This window comes from Eulemur rufifrons, chromosome 17 (assembly GCF_041146395.1).
Source record: "Eulemur rufifrons isolate Redbay chromosome 17, OSU_ERuf_1, whole genome shotgun sequence".
Classification (NCBI taxonomy): Eukaryota; Metazoa; Chordata; class Mammalia; order Primates; family Lemuridae; genus Eulemur; species Eulemur rufifrons.
Genome location: NC_090999.1, coordinates 39,409,180 through 39,430,561, shown reverse-complemented (window position 1 = coordinate 39,430,561; position 21,382 = coordinate 39,409,180). Strand labels below are relative to the sequence as shown.

The 21,382-nt window shown below is 35.7% G+C and overlaps 1 protein-coding gene across 2 annotated transcripts in view; it reads right to left on the bottom strand.

Annotated features, from left to right (window-relative positions):
• Nucleotides 1-21,382, bottom strand: part of NDUFAF2 (NADH:ubiquinone oxidoreductase complex assembly factor 2) — a 144,303-nt gene that overhangs the window by 25,353 nt on the left and 97,568 nt on the right. For both annotated transcript variants that reach the window (XM_069492298.1, XM_069492299.1), the window contains exon 3: nucleotides 11,431-11,471. In XM_069492298.1, coding sequence (XP_069348399.1) covers nucleotides 11,431-11,471 — 41 coding nt within the window. The remainder of the gene's footprint in view (nucleotides 1-11,430; nucleotides 11,472-21,382) is intronic.

Here is a 21,382-nt window from a genome sequence, read left to right as displayed (position 1 = left end):
CCCTACGGTTTTTTTTCCCTACATTACACATACTCCTTTAACTTGAAAAACGCTTTAAAAAATAACATAGTCAGCCAGGTACAGTGGTTCATGCCTATAGTCCTAGCACTTTGGGAGGCTGAGGCAGGAGGATCGCTTGAGGTCAGGAGTTTGAGCTCAGCCTGGGCAAGAGTGAGACCATCTCTACTAAAAATAGAAAAAATTAGCTGGGCATGGTGGCGCATGCCTATAGACCCGCTAGTAGGAAGGCTGAAGCAGGAGGATCACTTGAGCCCAAGAGTTTGAGGTTGCTGAGAGCTAGGCTAACGCCACTGCAGTCTAGCCAAGGCAACACAGTGAGACTCTGTCTCCAAAAAAGAATCAAGATCATATAGTTTATAATTTTCTTCCTTTTAAATTCATTCTCATACATTGTGTTTACAAAGATTATACACATAAATATGACATTAACCTGGAAACAGGCTAAGCCAACTGACTTACGAGATTCACATTTACACCTTCATTGCTAATTGTAATAACTTGTTTGAACTAAGGTCTTCAGCGGTTAATTAGCTAGCAGCATTTATCAATAAGTGATAATGTACTTACATTTTACAAGTATGTGCAAATTTATAAGTCTTTCATTTCTAAATAAGAATGTGAACTCCAGCAAATTTTTCTCATATTGATAGTTGTATTAATCCTACCTAAGAAATAATTGTCTTGGAAAATAGAGGTATAAATACAGCACCAATTAATGTGCTAATTGTTGTTTCCTGTTTAAAGAAATTCCAAATTATACAGAATGCTAATAACTAAAAGAAAATAGAATAAAAAATTGATTCAAATTATCATGGCCAAAGGCTAGTAGCTAAAAGATAAAACACATTTTATTTTGTTCACTGAGTCACACACACACCTTCCTGGCCAGGAATTTAAAGACTCAAAATTCCTGAGCATTCAAAACTCACTGGCTTTTAAAGAAAGAAATATAACTAAAAACTATCATCTATGATGGACAGTTTTATGTGTCAGCTTGGCTAGGCTAGAATACACAGTTATTCAATTAAACACTTACTGGGGGGAAAAAAAAAAATCACTAGACTCCTGCATGAAGTAAGCTTCAGGTATACTTGCAGACCAAGCCAACTGTTTCCGAAAAATTAACCTCAAGGTCTCTCAAGTGCCTGGGCAAGTACTGAATGACACCCCAGAACTTTATTCCACTGAGGTGATTTTCAACTTTCAAGCATATCTGATACACACGTGTACACACACCCCCTCAATTTCAGTGATATTCTTAAGGAACATGTCATCGTGTGCCAGCAAAACCAATGTGCACTCAAGTAACAAAATAAGTTGGCCTGTTGAATTTAATTACAATCATGTGCTGCATAATGATGTTCCAGTCAACTACAAACAGCATATATGATGGTGGTCCCAGTTTACCTGTTCTAGGTTTGGATATCTTTAGAAACACAAATACTTACCAGTGTGTTACATTTGCCTACAGTATTCAGTACAGTAACATACTGTACAGGTTTGTAGCTGAAAAATAATAGCCTATACCATATAGCCTGAGTATGTAGTTAGCTAAATATCTAGGTTTATTTAAGTATACTCTCTGATGTTTGCATAACGACAAAATTGCCTAATGATGCACTTCTCCAAACATATCCTCATCGTTAAACAACGCACGACTGTACTTGGTTCTGACCATTTACAGTTTGAGCTCATGTCTCTTAAATAAGACAACAGTTTTGGCTGTGATATAGCCAATGTTAAACAAGTTATCCCAGAGAAGAGGAGCAAGATACTGGAGTGTGTGAAACAAGGAAGGAAGGAAAGCCAAAACAAAGGTGTGCTCTGGAGTTGGTCTCTATGCTGGGAGCTGGGACCCAACCCCTGCTTGAACCTTCTGAGAAGCTGAATATGCCTGAATTGTTTGAATATGTTTAAATTGTTCACCCAAGAGACAGAAACGGTGCTTTCAACCATTGGCTCTCGTTATCAAGGGTCACCTGATATGTTAACCCTTACACACTTCCAGGTTGGGTCCCCACAGACATCCCATGCCACCGTGAAAACAAAATATACTCAGTAGAGCTTTAGTGAGGTTACACCAATGAGCAGCTGGTTGCTGCAGAAAGGTTGGAGTAAAAGGACAAAAAGAAGTGAGGTAGAGCATGAGAGGCATGTAACACAGAGCTCTTACATGCTTGTCTCTTTTTCCATTGGGATTGAGAATTTAAAATCATCTTGAACTACAGAAAAAGTAGTTATATTTTCAAAAATTCAAATATATTACATTGTAAAAAATTCAAATATATTTAATTGTTTTTAATGTTACAGTGAGAAAACAGAGGCACCTCTTAGGCGATACAAATGGGAAAACAAAAACATAGAAAATCTCATAATAATGTCTGCAAATACTGAAGATACCACAGCATTATTCTTGAACATAGATTAATCTTCTTAACAAGATAGTTTAACACATTAACTGCCATGTGAGTTGTATTTAACTGACACTAGTTTTAAGCCTAGGGCCTTGTTAAGCATTTGTAATTAACACATCTCTTCACCTTGGGAGCCGCATGAACTATTTTTCAAGTTGTATATAACTCATGCACAGAAAACAATAAAAAAAAAATGTTTCATTAAATTAGAAAGATCATTTTGTTTTTGAAGTTTTTATTCTATTTTCATAATAAACACCATGGCTACAGGAAAAAAAATTTTTTTTTCTTGTGTGGCAGTCAATGTGTTAAGAGTGTAGAGTTTAGAATTATTTCTGTATAACTTCATATTAAATCAGGATTCTTGTGGACTTAGAAATGATAGTAAAATAACAGCACCTATCACTTACTGAATGCTTATTTTAAGCTATGTACTGGCTAAGCACTTTATTTATTTACTTATTTTTTTTTTTTTTTTTTTTTGAGACAGAGTCTCACTTTGTTGCCCGGGCTAGAGTGCCGTGGCATCAGCCTAGCTCACAGCAACCTCAAACTCCTGGGCTCAAGCGATCCTCCTGCCTCAGCCTCCCGAATAGCTGGGACTACAGGCATGCGCCACCATGCCTGGCTAATTTTTTCTATATATATTTTTAGATGTCCATATAATTTCTTTCTATTTTTAGTAGAGACGGGGGTCTCGCTCTTGCTCAGGCTGGTCTCGAACTCCTGAGCTCAAACGATCCACCTGCCTCGGCCTCCCAGAGTGCTAGGATTACAGGCGTGAGCCACGGCACCTGGCCACTGGCTAAGCACTTTGTATATACCAGTCCACTAGACTAAAAAATGACCCTCAACATTAGTAATTTTTCAAACTTTTTGGACGATGACCTTTAGTGAGTGTATTAGTCATGGTTCTCTACACAAAGAGAGAGAGTGAAAGAGAGTGATTTTAAGGAATTGGCTCCCATGATTGCAGAAGCTGGCAAGTTCAAGTTCAAATTTGCAGGGCAGGTTGGCAGGCTGGAGAAGACCCAGGAAAGAGCTGATATTGCAGCTCAAGCCAGCAAGCAGTCTGCGGGCAGAATTTCCTCTTCCTTGAGGGATGTCAGTATTTTTTAAGGTCTTTAGCTGATGAGGCCCACTCACATAATAGAGGCTAATCTGCTTTACTCAAAGTCCACTGATTTAAATGTTAATTTCATCTTTAAAAACTTTCACAGCATAATCTAAACTAGTATTTGACCAAATAACTGGATACCATGGTTCAGCCAAGTTGACACATAAAATTAACTAACACAGTGAGAATATATTTTACACCACAACTTGATAAACAAACACATGTGCACGTGTACCTGAAATAAGAGTCTCAGAAAACAATAAGTACTCTTAATAAGCTTTTGTATGCTGATATTATCTAGTCCATGTCTTCTTCTGTTTCATTAAAAAAAAATATTAATACTTGTAGCCCACCAATTTGATTTCACAGCCCACTAATTTATTATTATAGATTAAAGAACCCTGCTCTAGATGACTCATCCATTTATTCACATTTTAGAATACTGGTAAAGAAATGCATCATAGTGACAGCAAAATGTGATATTTGAGAAGAAAATTAGGTATATTTGAATAAAAGAAATACAACAAACATGTATATCAGAAAAATAAATAAAATGCCTAATTCGTTATCACTACAGGAACAATATACACTTAGCAAATGAGTATAGTATTTTTCAGGAGGATGTGCATGAGGATATATTATGTGTGCTTTTATTGCCAACCAACATTACAGCTGCAGAATTATTCAAGTCTTTGAATGATTACATATCAGGAAAACTGAACTGGTCATTTTGTGTTGGTATATGCATGCACAGCTTTCTGGTTTCACTACTCAGGTTAACGAGGTCACTTCTGAATTTGAGTCTATGTACTATATCATCCATGGAGAAATGCTGGCTAGCCAAAAAATGTCACCTGAACTAAATGTTTTGCAGGATGTGATTAAAATTATCAACCACACTAAGTACATGCCCTTAACTCATGTCCGTTTGCACAGCTCTGTGAGGAGATGGACACAGAGCATACACATTTTCTGTCATACACAGGAGTGAGATGGTTTTCTAGATCACTGGCCAGAGTTTTTGAATTATGAGAGCCACTCCAGAGATTTCTTTTAGAAAAACAGTCACCACTGATAGCACATTTCAGTGACACAGAATAGGTAGCAAAACTTGCTTACTTGTGTGACATATTTAACCTGCTCAACAAACTTAATCTGTCACCGCAGGGGAGAACGACAACTGTGTTCAAGTGGGCAGATAAAGTGGCTGCATTTGAAGCCAAACTGGAATTATAGGGGCGATGAGTGAACAATGGGATTTTTGACATGTTTCAAACATTAGCAGGGATTTTGAAAGAGACTGAGCCAGGGCCTTCTTTCTTCCAGCTGGTGCATGATCACCTATCTCAGCTTTCAAAAGAGTTTGAGCATTACTTCCCAAACACAAAAGACCCCTGAAATGGGAAGGAATGGATCCACGACCCATTTGTGAATAAGTCAGGTAAACTGACTTTGTCCATGCTAGAAGAGGATCAATTGCTTGAGACTGCAAATGACGGTGGCCTTAAAAGTCTGTTTGAGACAACTTCAAATCTCCATACACTGTGGATTAAGGTCAAGGTGGAATATCCTGAGATTGCCACAAAAGCACTGAAAAGCCTGCTTCCATTTCCAACATTCTATCTTTGTGAAGCAGGGTTTTCTGCAGTGATAGCAGAAAATGAAATTACGGAGCAGACTGGACATAATCAACACACTTCAGGTGCCACTGTCTCCCATCACCCCTAGATGGGACCATCTAGTTGCAGAAAAACAAGCTCAGGGCTCCCACCAATTCTGCATGATGTTGAGTTGTATAATTATTTCATTATATATTACAATTTAATAATAAAAGAAATAAAGTATACAATAAATGTAATGCGCTTGAATCATCCTGAAGCCATCCCTCTGACCCCTAGTCCATGGAAAAATTGTCTTCCATGAAACCAGTCCCTGGTGCCAAAAAGGTTGGGGATCACTGCTATAGGGTATATCACCAATACAATCAACAAAATTTTCTTAAACATCATTATTCCCTCCATTTAAAAGTATCAAAATATATTTGATAAAAGTGATCAGCAGCAATTTACCTAAAATTTAGATTGTGTAAAATAATTACTTCTCCCACATAAAGAGGATGAGAGGAAAAAAATAATAAATTGTTTTGGTGAGATAACTGAGAAAAAGTGTGGATTAAAAAAAACTCCTAACCTCATTTTAACTCCTTTAACCTTTTCCACTCTGGATCTAAGCCCAGTTTTAAAACCTAAATGGAACTTGTCTTAGTGACTGATGATATGACTCAGAAGGTTAACTGTTCAGAACTAATTCTGTATACTTTTTAATATGCACCTAGTAAGTTTCGATGAATCTTAAAAGAACCTGAGCAGGAGGATGTCTAAAAATAATGAATAATAGCACCTTACTTATATACAACTTTTTTAAAAAACCTTTTATATTCTGCTCCTTAAAGTCAGATAAAGGGCAAAATAGAGGGAAAAAATGTGCTAAGAATAAACTAAGCTCAAGTTCAGACCTCTGCTTTGTAGATAAGTATATAAGAAGCAAACCTTTTAGATTGAGAAAGGTGGGATCCCTGAAATCTGAGATACTACTTCTTAGGAAGACCTACCTAACACCAACGTTTTGAAAACCAAAAAGATTTATAACATAAACTAGCATAAACATTTCTTGCACAATTAATTAATAAATACCTACAGTTAGAAAGGCAGAATAGTTTATTGGTTAAGAGTACAGATTCTGAGGAGCTCAAAACACTCAAATGATTCATTTTCACTTTTTATGTTGTTCTACAAAAGCACAAGCCTGTATGCTTATTATAGGTGGCTCACACCTATAACCCCAGAGCTTTGGGAGGCTGAGATGAGAGGGTCGCTTGAACCCAGGAGTTGGAGACCAGCCTGGGCAACATAGCGAGATCCCACCTCTAAAAAAAATTTAAAAATTAGCTGGGCATGGTGGCATGTGCCTGTAATCCTAGCTACTTGGGAGTCTGATGCCGGAAGATTGCTTGAGCCCCAGAGTTGGAGGTTACAGTGAGCTATCATCGTGCTCCTGCACTCCAGCCTTGATGACAAGAGTGAGACCCTGCCAAAAGAAAGAAAGAAAGAAAGAAAGAAAGGAAGGAAGGAAGGAGAGAGAATGAAAGAAGGAAAAGAAAACATGAGGAAGCATGGTAAATTTTATATTTTCTTAGTTTTCACAGAGCTAGAGGTCATTACCAAAGAAGATACATACAGAAAAGGAATCTCAAAGTGTTATGCTATTATGTTGATTATTATAGTTAAGTGAAAACAGCAAAATACAAAAGAGCAAGTATACCACAATTACAACTATGTGCCAATGTCTGCATGGGTAAATTAACTTGTCAAAATAAAGAGTTGTGTAGCCAGCCACAGGATTTGGGGTAATTTATTACTTCTATTTAAACATTTTAAAAAACATTATATTAATTTTTTAATAAAATAAAGGGAAAAAATCAAGTAAGATCATAGTATCAGCTAAGCCAGAGTCCCAAAAGTGCTCAACAGCTATACTGGAAGGTGTGTACCACAGAACCTCAGGAACTTCTGAGTGCAGACAACCCTACCTCTTTGCCTGATGAAAGGCAGGCACAAATGAGGGAGGTAGGCATGAGGGGAGTCAAATGACTGGCATTAAACTCAGCTCAGCAGGGACCTTCCATTGTGGATGGTGGTAAACCCATTCAACCACATCTTCTCCTTTGGGGAGGTAGAAATGCTAGTAGGTAAGTAAAGAATAGGAATCTGCTCAAACTCAGAATATATCCTTTCTAGCCTTGGAAGCCAAAGATCTCAGAATAACTCTATCACTGAAAACATAATGCTCCTGTGTAAACATGTAATAAATCCAATTTTTGAAGGTAGTATGTGAATTTTTTTCCTTGCAACTTTAAAGTATCAGAGTAGTTCATTTTCACAGAAAAAAAAATGACACTAAAAACTGAATCTAAGTATTATTTAACAGTGTTATGTCTAATGAGACTAGGACAGGTTGGTATGTACAAAATAACTATACAAAAAAACTATGTTAGCTATTGAGCACATACTGATGCTTGATGATAAGTAATCGCATGAATAATTAAAATATATAAACATTAGGCTTTTATAAGGACTCCTAAGAACTAAGACACACTGATTTGTTTTTTATGGATATTGCTATGATATGCCTTTGGTATTTTCAAATTTCAAGTATCTAATTTTTTAGTTTATTCCGAATATCTTGTTTTTCTGTTGGGATCCAACAAGGTCTCTTAAAACATAAGATTACAAGGTTTCATTGTATTCTTTTTTAATAAAATATTTCATGTATAAAAATAAATATAGCTAATAATATACACCTATGTACCCACCATCCAACTTAAGAAATAAAACACTATAGATATGACCAAAGCCCTCTGTGACTCACTCCCAACATTTCCTTCTGCAGAGATAATAACTACCCAAACTTCCTTGTCTATCATTTTCATTTATGTTTTAATGCTTTTACTACATCTCCATACATCCATAAACAATACTAGCAGTGGTTTTCTCAATTTTTTACACACTTATTTTCTAAGATTTCTAAAAAACCATGTACCACCTTGCACATTTCAGTTGATGTTTAAATAATGACAAAGAATGCATCTTCTGGCTTATTGTGTATTGAATAAATGCTTTAAATATGTTTTTGTCAGAGCCTTGGAGCTGCAGTTTAGCTTATGCAATTTATGGAAAATACAACCATATAACTTAATTGGCAAAGCTAGTCCTCATTGTCAAACCCAATCAGACAAATCTGACTTACTCTCTGTCAGAAAAAGCCTGACTTAATTTTAAAATTCAAATAAATGTGTTATTATGCATCCCCATGACAACTTTCTCACTTGTGAATTTTAATTTTAAGATAGATAAATGGATAGCTAGCTAGCTAGGTAGACAGAGAAACTATAAGGCATGGAGCTTTGCCATGAGTTTGTCGCCTAGAAGAAATAATGTATTGCACCCTTCAATAATTTTTATTGAAGATTTCTTTGCTTTGCTCTCAAGGGACTCTCCCTCAGGACAGATTCACTCTCCAATAGTCTCTTTGTTTGGTGTCCTGGAGATTTTTAAACCCCAAGGCAAAGCAACATAGTAAGATTTAGTATGGACAAGGGGTGAGCTTTTCTTTTGAAAAGTGGGAGACAGTCAATTTTGAAAGAAGTCAGAAAGGAGTACTGGCAGACCAGAAGTTCTCAGGCAGATCATTTTTAGGAAAGATTACATATGAAAAGAGAGAATGTGAAAATTCATTTCTTTAAAGCTATTCATACCTGTATATCCCATAGGAAACCCAGCGGCAAAGGCACTCCAATTTGAAAACAACTGATCAGTAAGCAGCAGGATTAGCAAACTAGGATCCACCTGCCCACTGTTTTTGTAAATAAAGTTTTACTGGACACAGCCACACTTACTCATTTACATACTGTCTGTAACTATTTTCATACTACAATGGCAGAATTAAATAGTTTTGACAGAGACAGGCCCACAAAGTCTAAAATGTTTACTATATGGCGCTCTGCTGAAAAAGTTTGCCACCCTTCATCTATAGCATTATGTATATGGTTTTAAGAATTCTTCTTTTTAAAAATCAAAGTGATATGTTCACATGGTTTGTAGGGTCACATCATTCTAAAAGGCTTGTTGTGAAAAATACTTTCCCTTCTCAAAAGCAACTACTTTATATTCTTTTAGCGGATGTTTTTGGTCATAATAAAGGCCAATCCAAAAAGTCACAAAAGTGTCTGACAATTATAAAGCAGGCTCTGCCCTTAAATACTTCATAATATCTAAATAACATTCTTATAATTATTACTTCTTTATTTTCCAGTTTTAAGCATTATATATCAACTTCTCATTTTTGAAAATGAAGATTTAACTTCATCCTTCTTGTTCTCCAATACTCTCAATGTAGCTATAGATCAATATTCATTATGAGAAAACACTGTCAACAAGTGAGTTATGTAGTAGGATTATTTTTCCTTTTCCTCCCCAAGTTTTGTTTTTCTTGGAGTTAACAACTGAATTTTGTTTACTTTCTATGTACTTATCTGTAATTCAACCCCACTTGATATGTTCAGATGTATTAGGTACTCTACATACTTAATGTTTTTGGAAAAAAGTCACTCATGGACTATTCTTACCCACTCTGCCTGGACCAGTTGCCTTTCATACTCTACCAGCCTTTGCCTGTGTTGTAGTTTTGCTTCTTGGTCTCACCCCTCCCTTTTTCTTTGTTTACTTCTTTAGTAACTTCCTGAGAAATAGTTTGTAGGAGATAATTCTGTGAGACTTTGCATATCTAACAATGTGTTTATGCTCAAGCTTAAATGATATATTAATAACTGGGTAACATAATTCTAGGCTGCCACTTTTTGACTTTATGGGAACAGCAGCCACTGCTGGAGTAGCCACAGGAGGCACATCCCTGGGCCTGCAGCAGTCCTTGGCTGTGAAGGCAGCACGAGCCCTGCTGAAAACTAGCCACACACTTGCCCTCTTATAGGAACAGTTAGATTTGCTGGCGAGGGTCACCTTACCAAATAGGTGGGCCCTCGATCTTCTAATTATAGCAGAAGGGGGCACCTGCTCGTTCTTAAAAGAACAGTGCTGCTTCTATGTTAACAGGTCAGGACAGGTTCAGGACAACATCAGTGCTATCCTAGAGTCCACCTCCAATCTCCAGATACAAGGTGAGACCTCTAGGCCCTAGTGGATGTCTTTAATAATTCCCTTGGTCACCCCATTACTCTGCATTCTGAGAGTTCTTAATCGGGACCGATCCTTATAAATTTTCTAACTAAATTTATTTCATCCCATCTAGAGGCCATCAAGCTACAAATAGTCCTAAGTTCTCCGCTAGTCCTGGCGCCTACCTTCTCCTCACACCTACAACTACAACAACCTACCCAGAACATATACCGAAGTCCCCTGGAGAGACCCCAGAAAAACCTGTAAGAGGCCACCCTAATAGGGATCAACATCCCTACTCAGCACGAAGCAGCCAGATGAGTTTACACCCCTACCCAATGATTTGGGCCTCTAGAATAGAGAGTGGGGAATGTTAGGTAGATAGTAAGGGATTCCGGGTCTCTCCTAGGGATGAAAATGGGTGCTATTGCCCCGATCTTGGTCCTGCCCAATCCTAATTCTCCATACCTAGGGGAGGAGGGAATACTCTACGAATCTGCCAATCAGAACTTGGCGCGCCAGCTGCAAAAGAATGCAGAGGACTCTCTAGCCCACAGGCCAAGCAGCATAGGTACCATAGAGTCCGGAAGGTGACCTAGAACCCAAATGCGCAGTAAGACTCAGGTCATACAGCTCCACAACTGTCCAATCAAAGTGGTTCTATGGTGATGTTTGAACCATAAGGAGGTCCCTATCCGGACACCATAAAACAAGATGGGGGGGGCGGGGGGGGGAAAGGGCAATATACATAACCTAAACATTTGTACCCCCATAATATGCTGAAATAAAAACAAAAAACCAAACCAAAACAAAACAAAAAAAACAAGACGCAGACCATAACCAGTCCCTTTTTGCACCCTTCCTTTTGCTCTCCCTTTGCTGTGACAGTGGGTCTGGTCATCATCTGATCTGTGGCGTATGTATCATGCTCTGTAAACCTGTATCTTGCTCTTGCCCTATAATTCTATCTTTCTCTCCTCAATAAACCTCATTTTTGTGTTTGCCTAACTTTGGCGTGTCTGCTTGTTCTTCGCCATGGGCACGTCAAGAGCTGACATTTCAGACTAAAACCTACCAGAAACTCCTAATTGGGAAACACAGCATTATAAACACACACTACTTGAATACTTTCCGTGTTTATTCTTACCTCCATAGTAGGTGGAGTCTTTCTTGTTCTTCTAATCCAAGCTAGAAAGTAGAAATAATATTTAAGTGTCAGTTTTCCATAATTTGCACAAACATTTTAATCATTCATGCATAAAACAAATATTTTTTTGAGCACTTACTCCGTATTATTGTACATATTGGAGATAGAGCAAGGAATCAAACAAATGAAGTCCCTTCTCTACTGGAGCATATGTAATACTGACTGGGTTACAGAAAATAAATACACAAACATATGCCTGGTGATGATTTGTGTTATGAAAAAAAATGTAATAGTGTAGAGAAGATAAAAGGGGACAGTTTCATTACCTTTAAAACCATACCTCCTGTCTGAATTCAACTTAGTGTATTCATGGCATACAGACCAAACCTAAACACTGTAAACTTCAAGGCAATATCAAAATTATATTATTCTGGAAATTTGAATTAGTTATTCAATTTATAAAGGAAGGGACTTAGACAAGTTTTCATTTACAGATATTTCTCTTTTGATCTGCTTCTGCTTATGGTTAGTAAGTATCATCAGGCCTTAGCTCTAACCCTTGGGAGATGAGCTGCAGAGGTAGAGCCCACATTTGTTAAGCGCCTACTGGGCACTGGGCACTGTGCTAGGTGCTTTATAGCAGTGGGAAGGGAGTGGGGCAGCTGCCTCTGGGGAAGTTATCAGAACCACGCAGAGGACAGTATAATCCAGTGCTTATGAGAGTAGGTTCTAAAGTCAGATTTTCTGGGTTCAAATCCCAACTTCATCACTTACTAGCTGTGCCACTTGGAGCAAGTTATTTAATTTTCTAAGCATCAGACTTACCATCTGCAAAATGGAAATTATAATAGAATCTACACTTTGGGGTTGTTGCGAAAATTATATGAGATAATACATCTAAATGCTTAACTCAGAGCCTGGCATAAAATAAGAATATATGTCTAAATTATTACCATTATCACTATTATTTAATAAACCTGTTTTTTATAAAAGACTAAAAAAATAAAGACCAATAATATCTGTTTAGCCTAAGAGCATGTATAGGAGACTGTGAGAAAATACATTGTAGGGAATATGGTCTTTAAAAAGTAGGAAACCACTGTTTTACCATTTTAGTTGATTTAATCTTGGCATACAAAATTGTGAGGTGTCCTTATTTTATAGAGAAATGAAATAACTTTCTCCAGTTTATACATTAAATGGTAATGGTGGAACTTGAATTCAGATCCAACCCTATATCTCTGGCTCTAAAAACCATCAATGCTCATTAAGCAGTCTCTCACTTTAGTGAGCAACGTGTAAAGAACACTAAAGTAGGAAGAGGAATAGGTATAACCCTTGCTATATGTCTGAAAATAAGAATTACTGAGCCTATTTTACAGATCGGGAAACCAAGGCCCAGAGAAATTAAGCAACTTGCCTACAGCCATATAATTAGTAAGTAGCAGACTGGGAATCAAACCCTGATTGAATTGGCTTTAAAGGCTGAGCTCTATTCATTCACCAGCCACTCTCTCTTCTGACCAGCTCTGCCAGCCTGCCTTCTACCATCCAAGTACAGACAGTTTCACAACTTACTATGGTTTGACTTACAATTTTTTGACTTTATCATGGTGCACAACCATTCTGTTTTTCACTTTCGGTATGGTATTCAATAAATTACATAAAGTATTCAACACTTTATTATAAAACAGGCTTTGTGTTAGATGATTTTGCCCAACTGTAGGCTAATGTAAGTGTTTTAACCACATTGAAAGTAGGCTAGACTAAACTATGATGTTCAGTAGGCTGGGTGTATGAAACACATTTCCAACTTACGATATTTTCAATTTAAAATGAGTTTACCAGGACATAACCTCATCATATGTTGAGGATCATCTGTAATAGCACCAGAACCTGTCCTCAAAAAACCCAGCACTGAATGGTTGTGGGAGTAGAAACGGCAACATTCAACTGTGGGTCTGGGATTAGTCATTTCCCCCTACTCTGTTCTCTCTTGCACTGATCCCACACACTGTCTCCAATATAATTCCAGTGTTCTGCACTCTGTGCTCCTGTTTCTGGATTTCTGCTCCTGTTATTCCCTTCTGTATTCTCTTTCTCATTAGCTTCCACTCCTATTTAGCCTATTGCTAGTGAAAACTTGCACAGATTTTATATCTCTTGTTAGGCTGTAAGTTTGTGAAGGGCAGGAGGCATCCATGGGAGATTTATTTTTCTATTACCTAAACACCTCAAAAGAGTAGGTACTTAATACAATTGTTGAATGAATGCTTCTACCATAAAAATAGTCATTGTAATGGGATTTTCAGCTGTATTAGAAAATCCAGCTCAGCAATACCAAAATTATTCTGTGCAGTCAAGGAAATAAGTGATTTATAGAATTTTTTAATTGCCTCTTTATGATCAAAAGTTACTTATCTGCATTTATGGTTTTTTTTTTTTCTAGGAAAGAAGCTTCTTTGAAAAGAACTCAACACAAGTTATAGCTATAAAAGGTTTTAAGCAATATATCTGCAGTTTTAATTAAGATCAAAAGTTAATTTAGAAAAATCAACTGCTAGGGCAAGTGTCAGCAAACTATAGTCTATAAGCCAAATTGTGCTCACTATTTTCTACATTTTGAAATAGTCTAAAAAAATAAAAAAAAACAATATTTCATGATACATGAAAATTATATAGAATTCAAATTTTGGTGTCTATTAATAAGGTTTTATTGGAACACAACCACACACATTTGTTTACATATCATCTGTGGTTGCTTTTGTGCTACAACAGCAGAGCTGAGTAGTTGTAATAGACCAACTAGCTCATAAAGCCTAAATTATTTACAGTTTGGCCCTTTAAAGAAAAAGTCTGCCAACTTCTATGCCAACTCTACCATTAAGTACAATCCCTTCAGCGACAACTACATATCTTGGTGCAAAAACACTTTCATGTTAATCTAAAATAAAAATCATTATTAATTATACTATTTTTTACTAATGATTTCCATGTATTCCAAAGTCTATGAACACATGCCAGTGGCCATACAATCATTCTGAAAAAGTGTAATGGCATAACGCACAATTATAACCATTAAAAAAAAAAAACCTCAAAATAACAATTTGTGTTACTTCTGAGTCTATAAAAGAGTATTTTCAGTTCTCTTATGAGGTTGAAAAAAGAAAAATATTTTAATAGTATCCAAATCATTAAAAAAAATTCCAAGGTAAATATGTTGGGGAAACTCTGATACATGTTTTCTAAAGCCTACTGGTTTTGTAATAAGTTTACAAAATTCATCCACTGATATAAGAATGTATAAGAATAGAACTCAGATACTAAATGTATTAAATACCACCTAGCCTATTCACTCTCATGTGTCACTATTCTCTAAGGAGATATGAGGGCTTCCTTTAGCTTCATTTTAAGTGATCATTTCAAGGACCTTTGTTTTATATACCTATATAAATGTAACTGCTGAAATAAGTTTGTTTATTTACAATTGTACAATAATCAGATATTTGAAATGTCATGTGGAGATGATGATTGATGCCACTACTATCTGTTATGTATCTAGTAAAGGTTACAAGAAATGTAACCTTTGGAAATGTTCAATGTGATTACTCATTTATATAATCATACCCACTTTCCCAACTACTACATGCAACAAAGGAAACATCCCACTGAAGTTTGGCAAAGGTTAAGAGGAAGATGGAATAGAAGAAAGTATTGAAATCAAATCATTTCTTCTTTTTAACCTCAAAACAATCTGAAACTGAACCTCTATCCAATTATAAATTATATAATGATTTTGTCACTGCTAATGATACCTGCATGGTGGATTCCATATCATTCGTTATAATGTAACCATTGTTTTAAGAGAATTTAGCAAGATAACTGGACAGTTTACACCTTAAGATCCTAGCATTCTTTCATCAATGTTCATTTGCATTCTCATCAGTATGCATGAGATTTTCACTGAACTTTAATACTTCTATTGGAACATAGCACAGTATAATGAGTGTAAAAGTGAACACGCAAATTAAAGCTCCCATTAATCAGTAAAAGAGACTAGATGAAGCAGGCAGGGAAATACTTCATGAATGAAGCATGCATTCTTGAATCTCCACAGGCACTAAAAATGGCAAATATACCTTTAGAAACATTGCCAACAGAGGCTAAAATAAATGAAATATTCTATCACCGGGTTCAGTAGGTGACCATTCAGAACCAATATTATGGAAAGGTTATCAACAGTCTACATCTAAAATATACTACTTTAGATATACATGCCTATTTCACTTAAGGAAGAGACTGTAATAAAACCTCAGCTTTTTGGTTTTTTTTTTTTTTGAAACAGGGTCTCACTCTGTTACCCAGGTTGGTCTCCAACTCCTGTGCTTAGTGATCCTATCATTGATTCAGCCTCACGAGCAGCTAGGATTACAAGCATGCACCACCGCCCCCAGCTTCATCTTTTAAGAAATGGCTTTTGCCATTCTGAGTGTTGACACTTCATAAAGGACTATAAAAATAAGAAATATCTAAATAAGATATCACTATAGATTAGTTTTACCTTATCTGTAATTTCATATAAATGGAATCTTGCTGTATGTACTGTTTTGCATCTGGCTTATTTTACTCAACGTAATGTTTCTGAGGTTCATTCATGTTACTGTGCATAGAAAAGAGACTCTTAAGGTAGCCTCCATATCCCCTACCTCCTAGTGTTCATGCCTTTGCATGATCTCTTCCCCTTGGGTAAGGACAGGATCTGTGACTTACTTCTAACTATGAGAACATGGCAAAGGTGATGGGATGTATGTGATTACATGGTTACATATATAAGATTGTAGCACTGGTCTTGCTGAGGTCTTTTTGTACCTTCCTGGAGGTAAGGAAAACGTGGCCATGTTGGGAAACCCTATGTAGCAAGAAATTGCTAGTGACCTCTAGGACTCAGGGTGGCCTCTGACCAACATCCCACAAAAAACTGAAGCTCTCAGTCCTACAACTGCAAGGAACTGAATGCTGCCAACAACCACACAAGTGGGAAAGTAGAGCTTTGCCTACTCAAGCCTCTAGATCAGAATTTAGCCCTGGCTGACACCTTGATTGCAGCCTTGGGAGACCCTATGTAGAGAACCCAGCTAGGCTGTGTTTGGGCTCCGGACTCCCCAAAAACTGAGATAACAAATGTGTGTTGTTTTAAGCTGCTATTTTTGTGGTAATATTGATACACAGTAATAAAAAACAAACACAATGAACAAATCAACTCTTATTAACTTATAGTTTTTCTCCTTCATTTTATTACTACGTTGAGTATAAATTGATTTTCAAATGCTAAACCAACCTGTGTTACTGGGATAAACCCTACAAGGTCATGGTATATTATCCTGTTTATATATTGCTGGATTCAGGTTGCTAATATTTTGTTAATGATTTCTGCATCTATGTTTAAGTGAGATATTGATCTGTAGTATTCTCCTTTTTATTTTCTCTGTCAAGGGTTGGTATCAGGGTAAACAGGGCCTAATAAAATGAGTAGACAAGTATTCTCAACTCCTATATTTTTGGAAAGAATATGTGGCCCAACCTGGGGAATGTTTCATGCACATATGAAAAAAACGTGTATTTTGCAATTGCTCAATGGAGTGTTCTATAAATGTTGATTGGGTCAAGTTGTTTAATGTAGTTGTCTTCTATATCATTCTGACAAGTTCTACCTTTTCTGTGGCATTTTTAGACCATTTAAATTTACTGCATCTATTTACATGGGTTTAAATCTACAGATATTTGTATACCTATACTCATGGCAGCATTATTCACAATAACCAAAAGGTGTAAGCAACCCAAGTGTCCACCATCACGAGAATGGATAAACAAAATGTAGTATACATACAATGGAATATTATTCAGCCTAAAAAAGAATGAAATTCTGATATATCCTATAACATGGATGAACCATGAAGACATTATACCAAGTTAAATAAATAAGCCAGACACAAAAGGACAAATACTATATGATTCCACATCTATGACACAGAGTAGTCAAATTTATAGTGATAGAAAGTAGAATGGCGATTGCTAGGGACTGAGTGAAGGAGGGAACGAGGAGTCACTTTTCAATGGGTACAAAGTTTCAGTTTCAGAAGATGAAAAAAGTTCTGGAGATGGATGGTACTGATGGTTGTACAACAGTGTGAATGTACTTAATGCTACTGAACTGTACACTTAAAAATGGTTAAGATGGAAATTTTTATGTTATGTATGCTTTACCATGATAAAAAAGAGATAAAAAATAAAACCAATGTAATCAACCATATTAACAGAATGAAGAACCATAAAAATTATCTCAATAAATATGAAGTAAAGATATTAGACAAAATCCAACATCATTTATGATAAAATAAAATTTCAGCAATCTAGGAATAAAAGGGAGCTTTTTAATATGGTAAGAGGCATCTACAAAAAACCTACAGCTAATAACATAGCTAATGCTGAAAAACTGAATGCTTTCTCCCTAAAACTGAGAAAGAGGCAGCTGTCTACTTTTACCACTGTAGTAGGGCAAGGGGGAGGAAAAAAAGGCTTACACATAGGAATAGAAGAAATGGAAAGAATATGTAGACAACTCCATAAAGTTTACAGTAAAGGAAATATAATTAATAAGTGAGTTTAGCAGTGTCATATAAAGTACACAGTTGATATACAAAATCTATTGTATTTCTATGTATTATCAATGAATAATTTGAAACTGAAATAAAAAACAATTAGCAGTAGCATCAAAAAAATATCAAGAAACACTTAGATACTAATTTAATAAAATATGTGCAAGATCTGTAGCTGAAAACTATAAAAACTACTATGAAATAAATGAAAGGAAACCTAAGAAATGAAAAGAATATACTTAATGCCCTTTAAACTCATTTACAGATTCAATGCATTCCCAATCAAAATACTGGAAGAATTTTTTTGTAGGAATGGATAAGCTGATACTGAAAAATCACATGTACACAAACTAACCAAAACAATTTTGCAAAAGAAGTTGGTGGACTCAAATTATCTTATTTCAAGATTTATTACAAAGCCTTAGTAAACTAGGCAATTGGAATTGGCAAAAGCACAGACATGTAAATCTATGGACAGAATAGAAAATGCAGAAATAGACCTAAACCCACACATTTATAGTCAATTAATGTTTGACAAAGGTACAAAGGCAATTCAATGGAAAAAGAATGGTCATTTCAAAAAATGATGCTGGAAAAATTGGTTATCCATATAAAAAATAAAACTGATACCTATATTGTAAATAAAAATTAATTCAAAATAGATCATAGACATAAATGTAAAATCCCACACTGTAAAACCTGTAGACAAAATCATAGGAGAAAATATTCTTGACTTTAGGCAAAAATTTCATAAGCTAACACTGAAAGCATGATACATATAGGAAAATATGCTAAGTTGGAATTCATTAAAATTAAGAATGTGTGTTCTTCAAAAGCCATTGTCAAGAGAATGAAAAGACAAGCCACATACTGGGAAAAATATGTGCAAATCATGTATCTGATAAAAGATTTATATCTAGGATATATTAAAAACTCTAAAAGCTAAACAATTAAAATTTTTTTTATATTTTAGGCAAAAAGATATGAACAAACAGTATATCAAAAAAGACATACAGATGGAAATAAGGTCATAAAAAGATGATCTACATTATCAGTCATTAGAGAAATAAAAATTAAAACCACAATGAGATACCACAACACATCTAATTAGAACAACTCAAATGTAACGAAACTGACAAGATCAAGGGCTGCTGAAGATGAGGAGCAACTTGAACTCTCATAAACTACTAATGGAAATGCAAAATGGTACAGCCACATTGAAAACCATTTCAGCAGTTACTATATGACTGGCAATCCTGCCCAAGGTATTTACTTGAAAAAAATGAAAATTTATGCTCACAAGTTTGTACATGAATGTATAATGAATTTATATAATGACTTCACTCATAATTGCTATGAAGTGGAAAGGACCCAAATGTCTTTCAACTGGTGAATACAAACTGATATATCAATATGATAGAATTCTACTCAGCCATAAAAAGGAATAAACTTAAGTGATTCATGCAAGCACACAAATGAATCTCAACTGTATTAAACTATGTGAAAGATACAGCTACACAGAGAGCAAACACTGGAGATTGGCAAAGTGCCCCTATCAAGGAAAGGAAGTTCGTCAGCTTGATTAAAAGGCATCCATGAGAAAAACCTACAGACAACATCATATTTAATGGTGAAAGATTGAATGCTTTTCCACTAAGATCAGGAACAATGCAAGAATATCCACTCTAATCTCTTCTATTCAACATTGTACCAGAGGTTCTAGCAAGTGGCAAACAAGCAAGATTAGAAAAACTAAAGGCATCCAGGATAGGAAGAAAGACGCAAAAATGTCTTTTTTCACAGACAAACATGATCTTCTATGCAGAAAAATCTGAGGAAATTGACAAAACCGCTACTGTTAACTAGTGAATTTTGCAAAGTCACAAGACATGAAATCAATATAAAAAAACCTACTGTATATTTATGGCAGCAATGAACAGAAATTAAAATCAAAAAAGCAGTACCATTTATTAATACAACAGCATAAAAATGTGAAATTCTTGGGGATAAGCCTGATAAAAGATGTACAATATATGTACAATGAAAAAGAGAAATTAAAGAAGGCCTAAAGAAATTAAGATATATACTGTGTTTAGGGGTCTGAAGGTCCTTATTGCTAAAATATCAACTCCTTGCAAAGTGATCCATAGATTTAATACAATTCCAAACAAAATTCCAGAAGCATTTTTGTAGAAATGAATAAACTGACTCTAAAATTCATACGGAAATGCAAAGGACATAGAATAGCCCAAACAACTTCAAAAAAAAAAAAAAAATAATGAAGTTGGAGTACTAACAGTACCTAATATCAAGAATTATAAAGCTACAGTTACCAAGGAACTGAGGCCCTTGGTCCAATAGCCAGAGATGACCTGAACCCAAACAACAGTCATTTGAATGAGCTTGGAAGCAGATCTTTGGTCTGACCATGCCACATACATAGCTTGAAAGTGTATCATACTTGAGTGGAGCCCTGAAGTGACTAAAGCCCAGTGCCTTGATCGCGGCCAAGTGAGAGACCCCAAGCCAGAAGATCCACCTAAGCCATGTCTGGATTCCTGGGCCATACAAAATGTGAGATAATAAATACTTGGTGTTTTAGGCCTCAAACTTGTGGACTAACTTGTTATGCAGAAATAGATAACTATAATAACGTATGTACCTATCTATCATTTGATAAAGATTACCAAAAATGCTCAGTAATTCTCAACCAAGTAGTTTGGTTGAACAATAGGTCCAGAGACTCTGGGTTGAGATATGAGTTGACTATACATACTTCTAAAGTCATGAATCATAGAATATCAGAGATAGATGGAGCCTTAAAGGATACTGAACCCAGCTTTTTAATTTTATAGATGAAAAACAGGGATGTAGATCAATTTGCCCAAAATGACCAAGTAAATGTCCATTGAAGGACATGAACGTAAACTAGGTCTTGATGCTGGGACAGGGATAGCATCATGCTTTGTCCATTATTTATGAAGCTTACTTTGAAAACTCTTGATGGGGAATGCCTGTGGCCTGAGAAAGACATGTTAAATAATTATTAAAAATTTTTAACCTTAAAAACAACAAAAGTGGAAATGACATTTTATATTGAGATATTCATTATTAACAGTGTAAATGATAGGCATGTCTAATATATCTAAAAGGCAATTTTTATCTTTCTTCTGAGGTTTTACTCTTACATTTTAATGAGTACATAAGTAAAGCTTAACTTTCCATTAAGAAAAAAATGCTGGATCAAGCCCTTTCTATTTTTTCCAACTATATTCTACTTTATATATTTTAGGGTT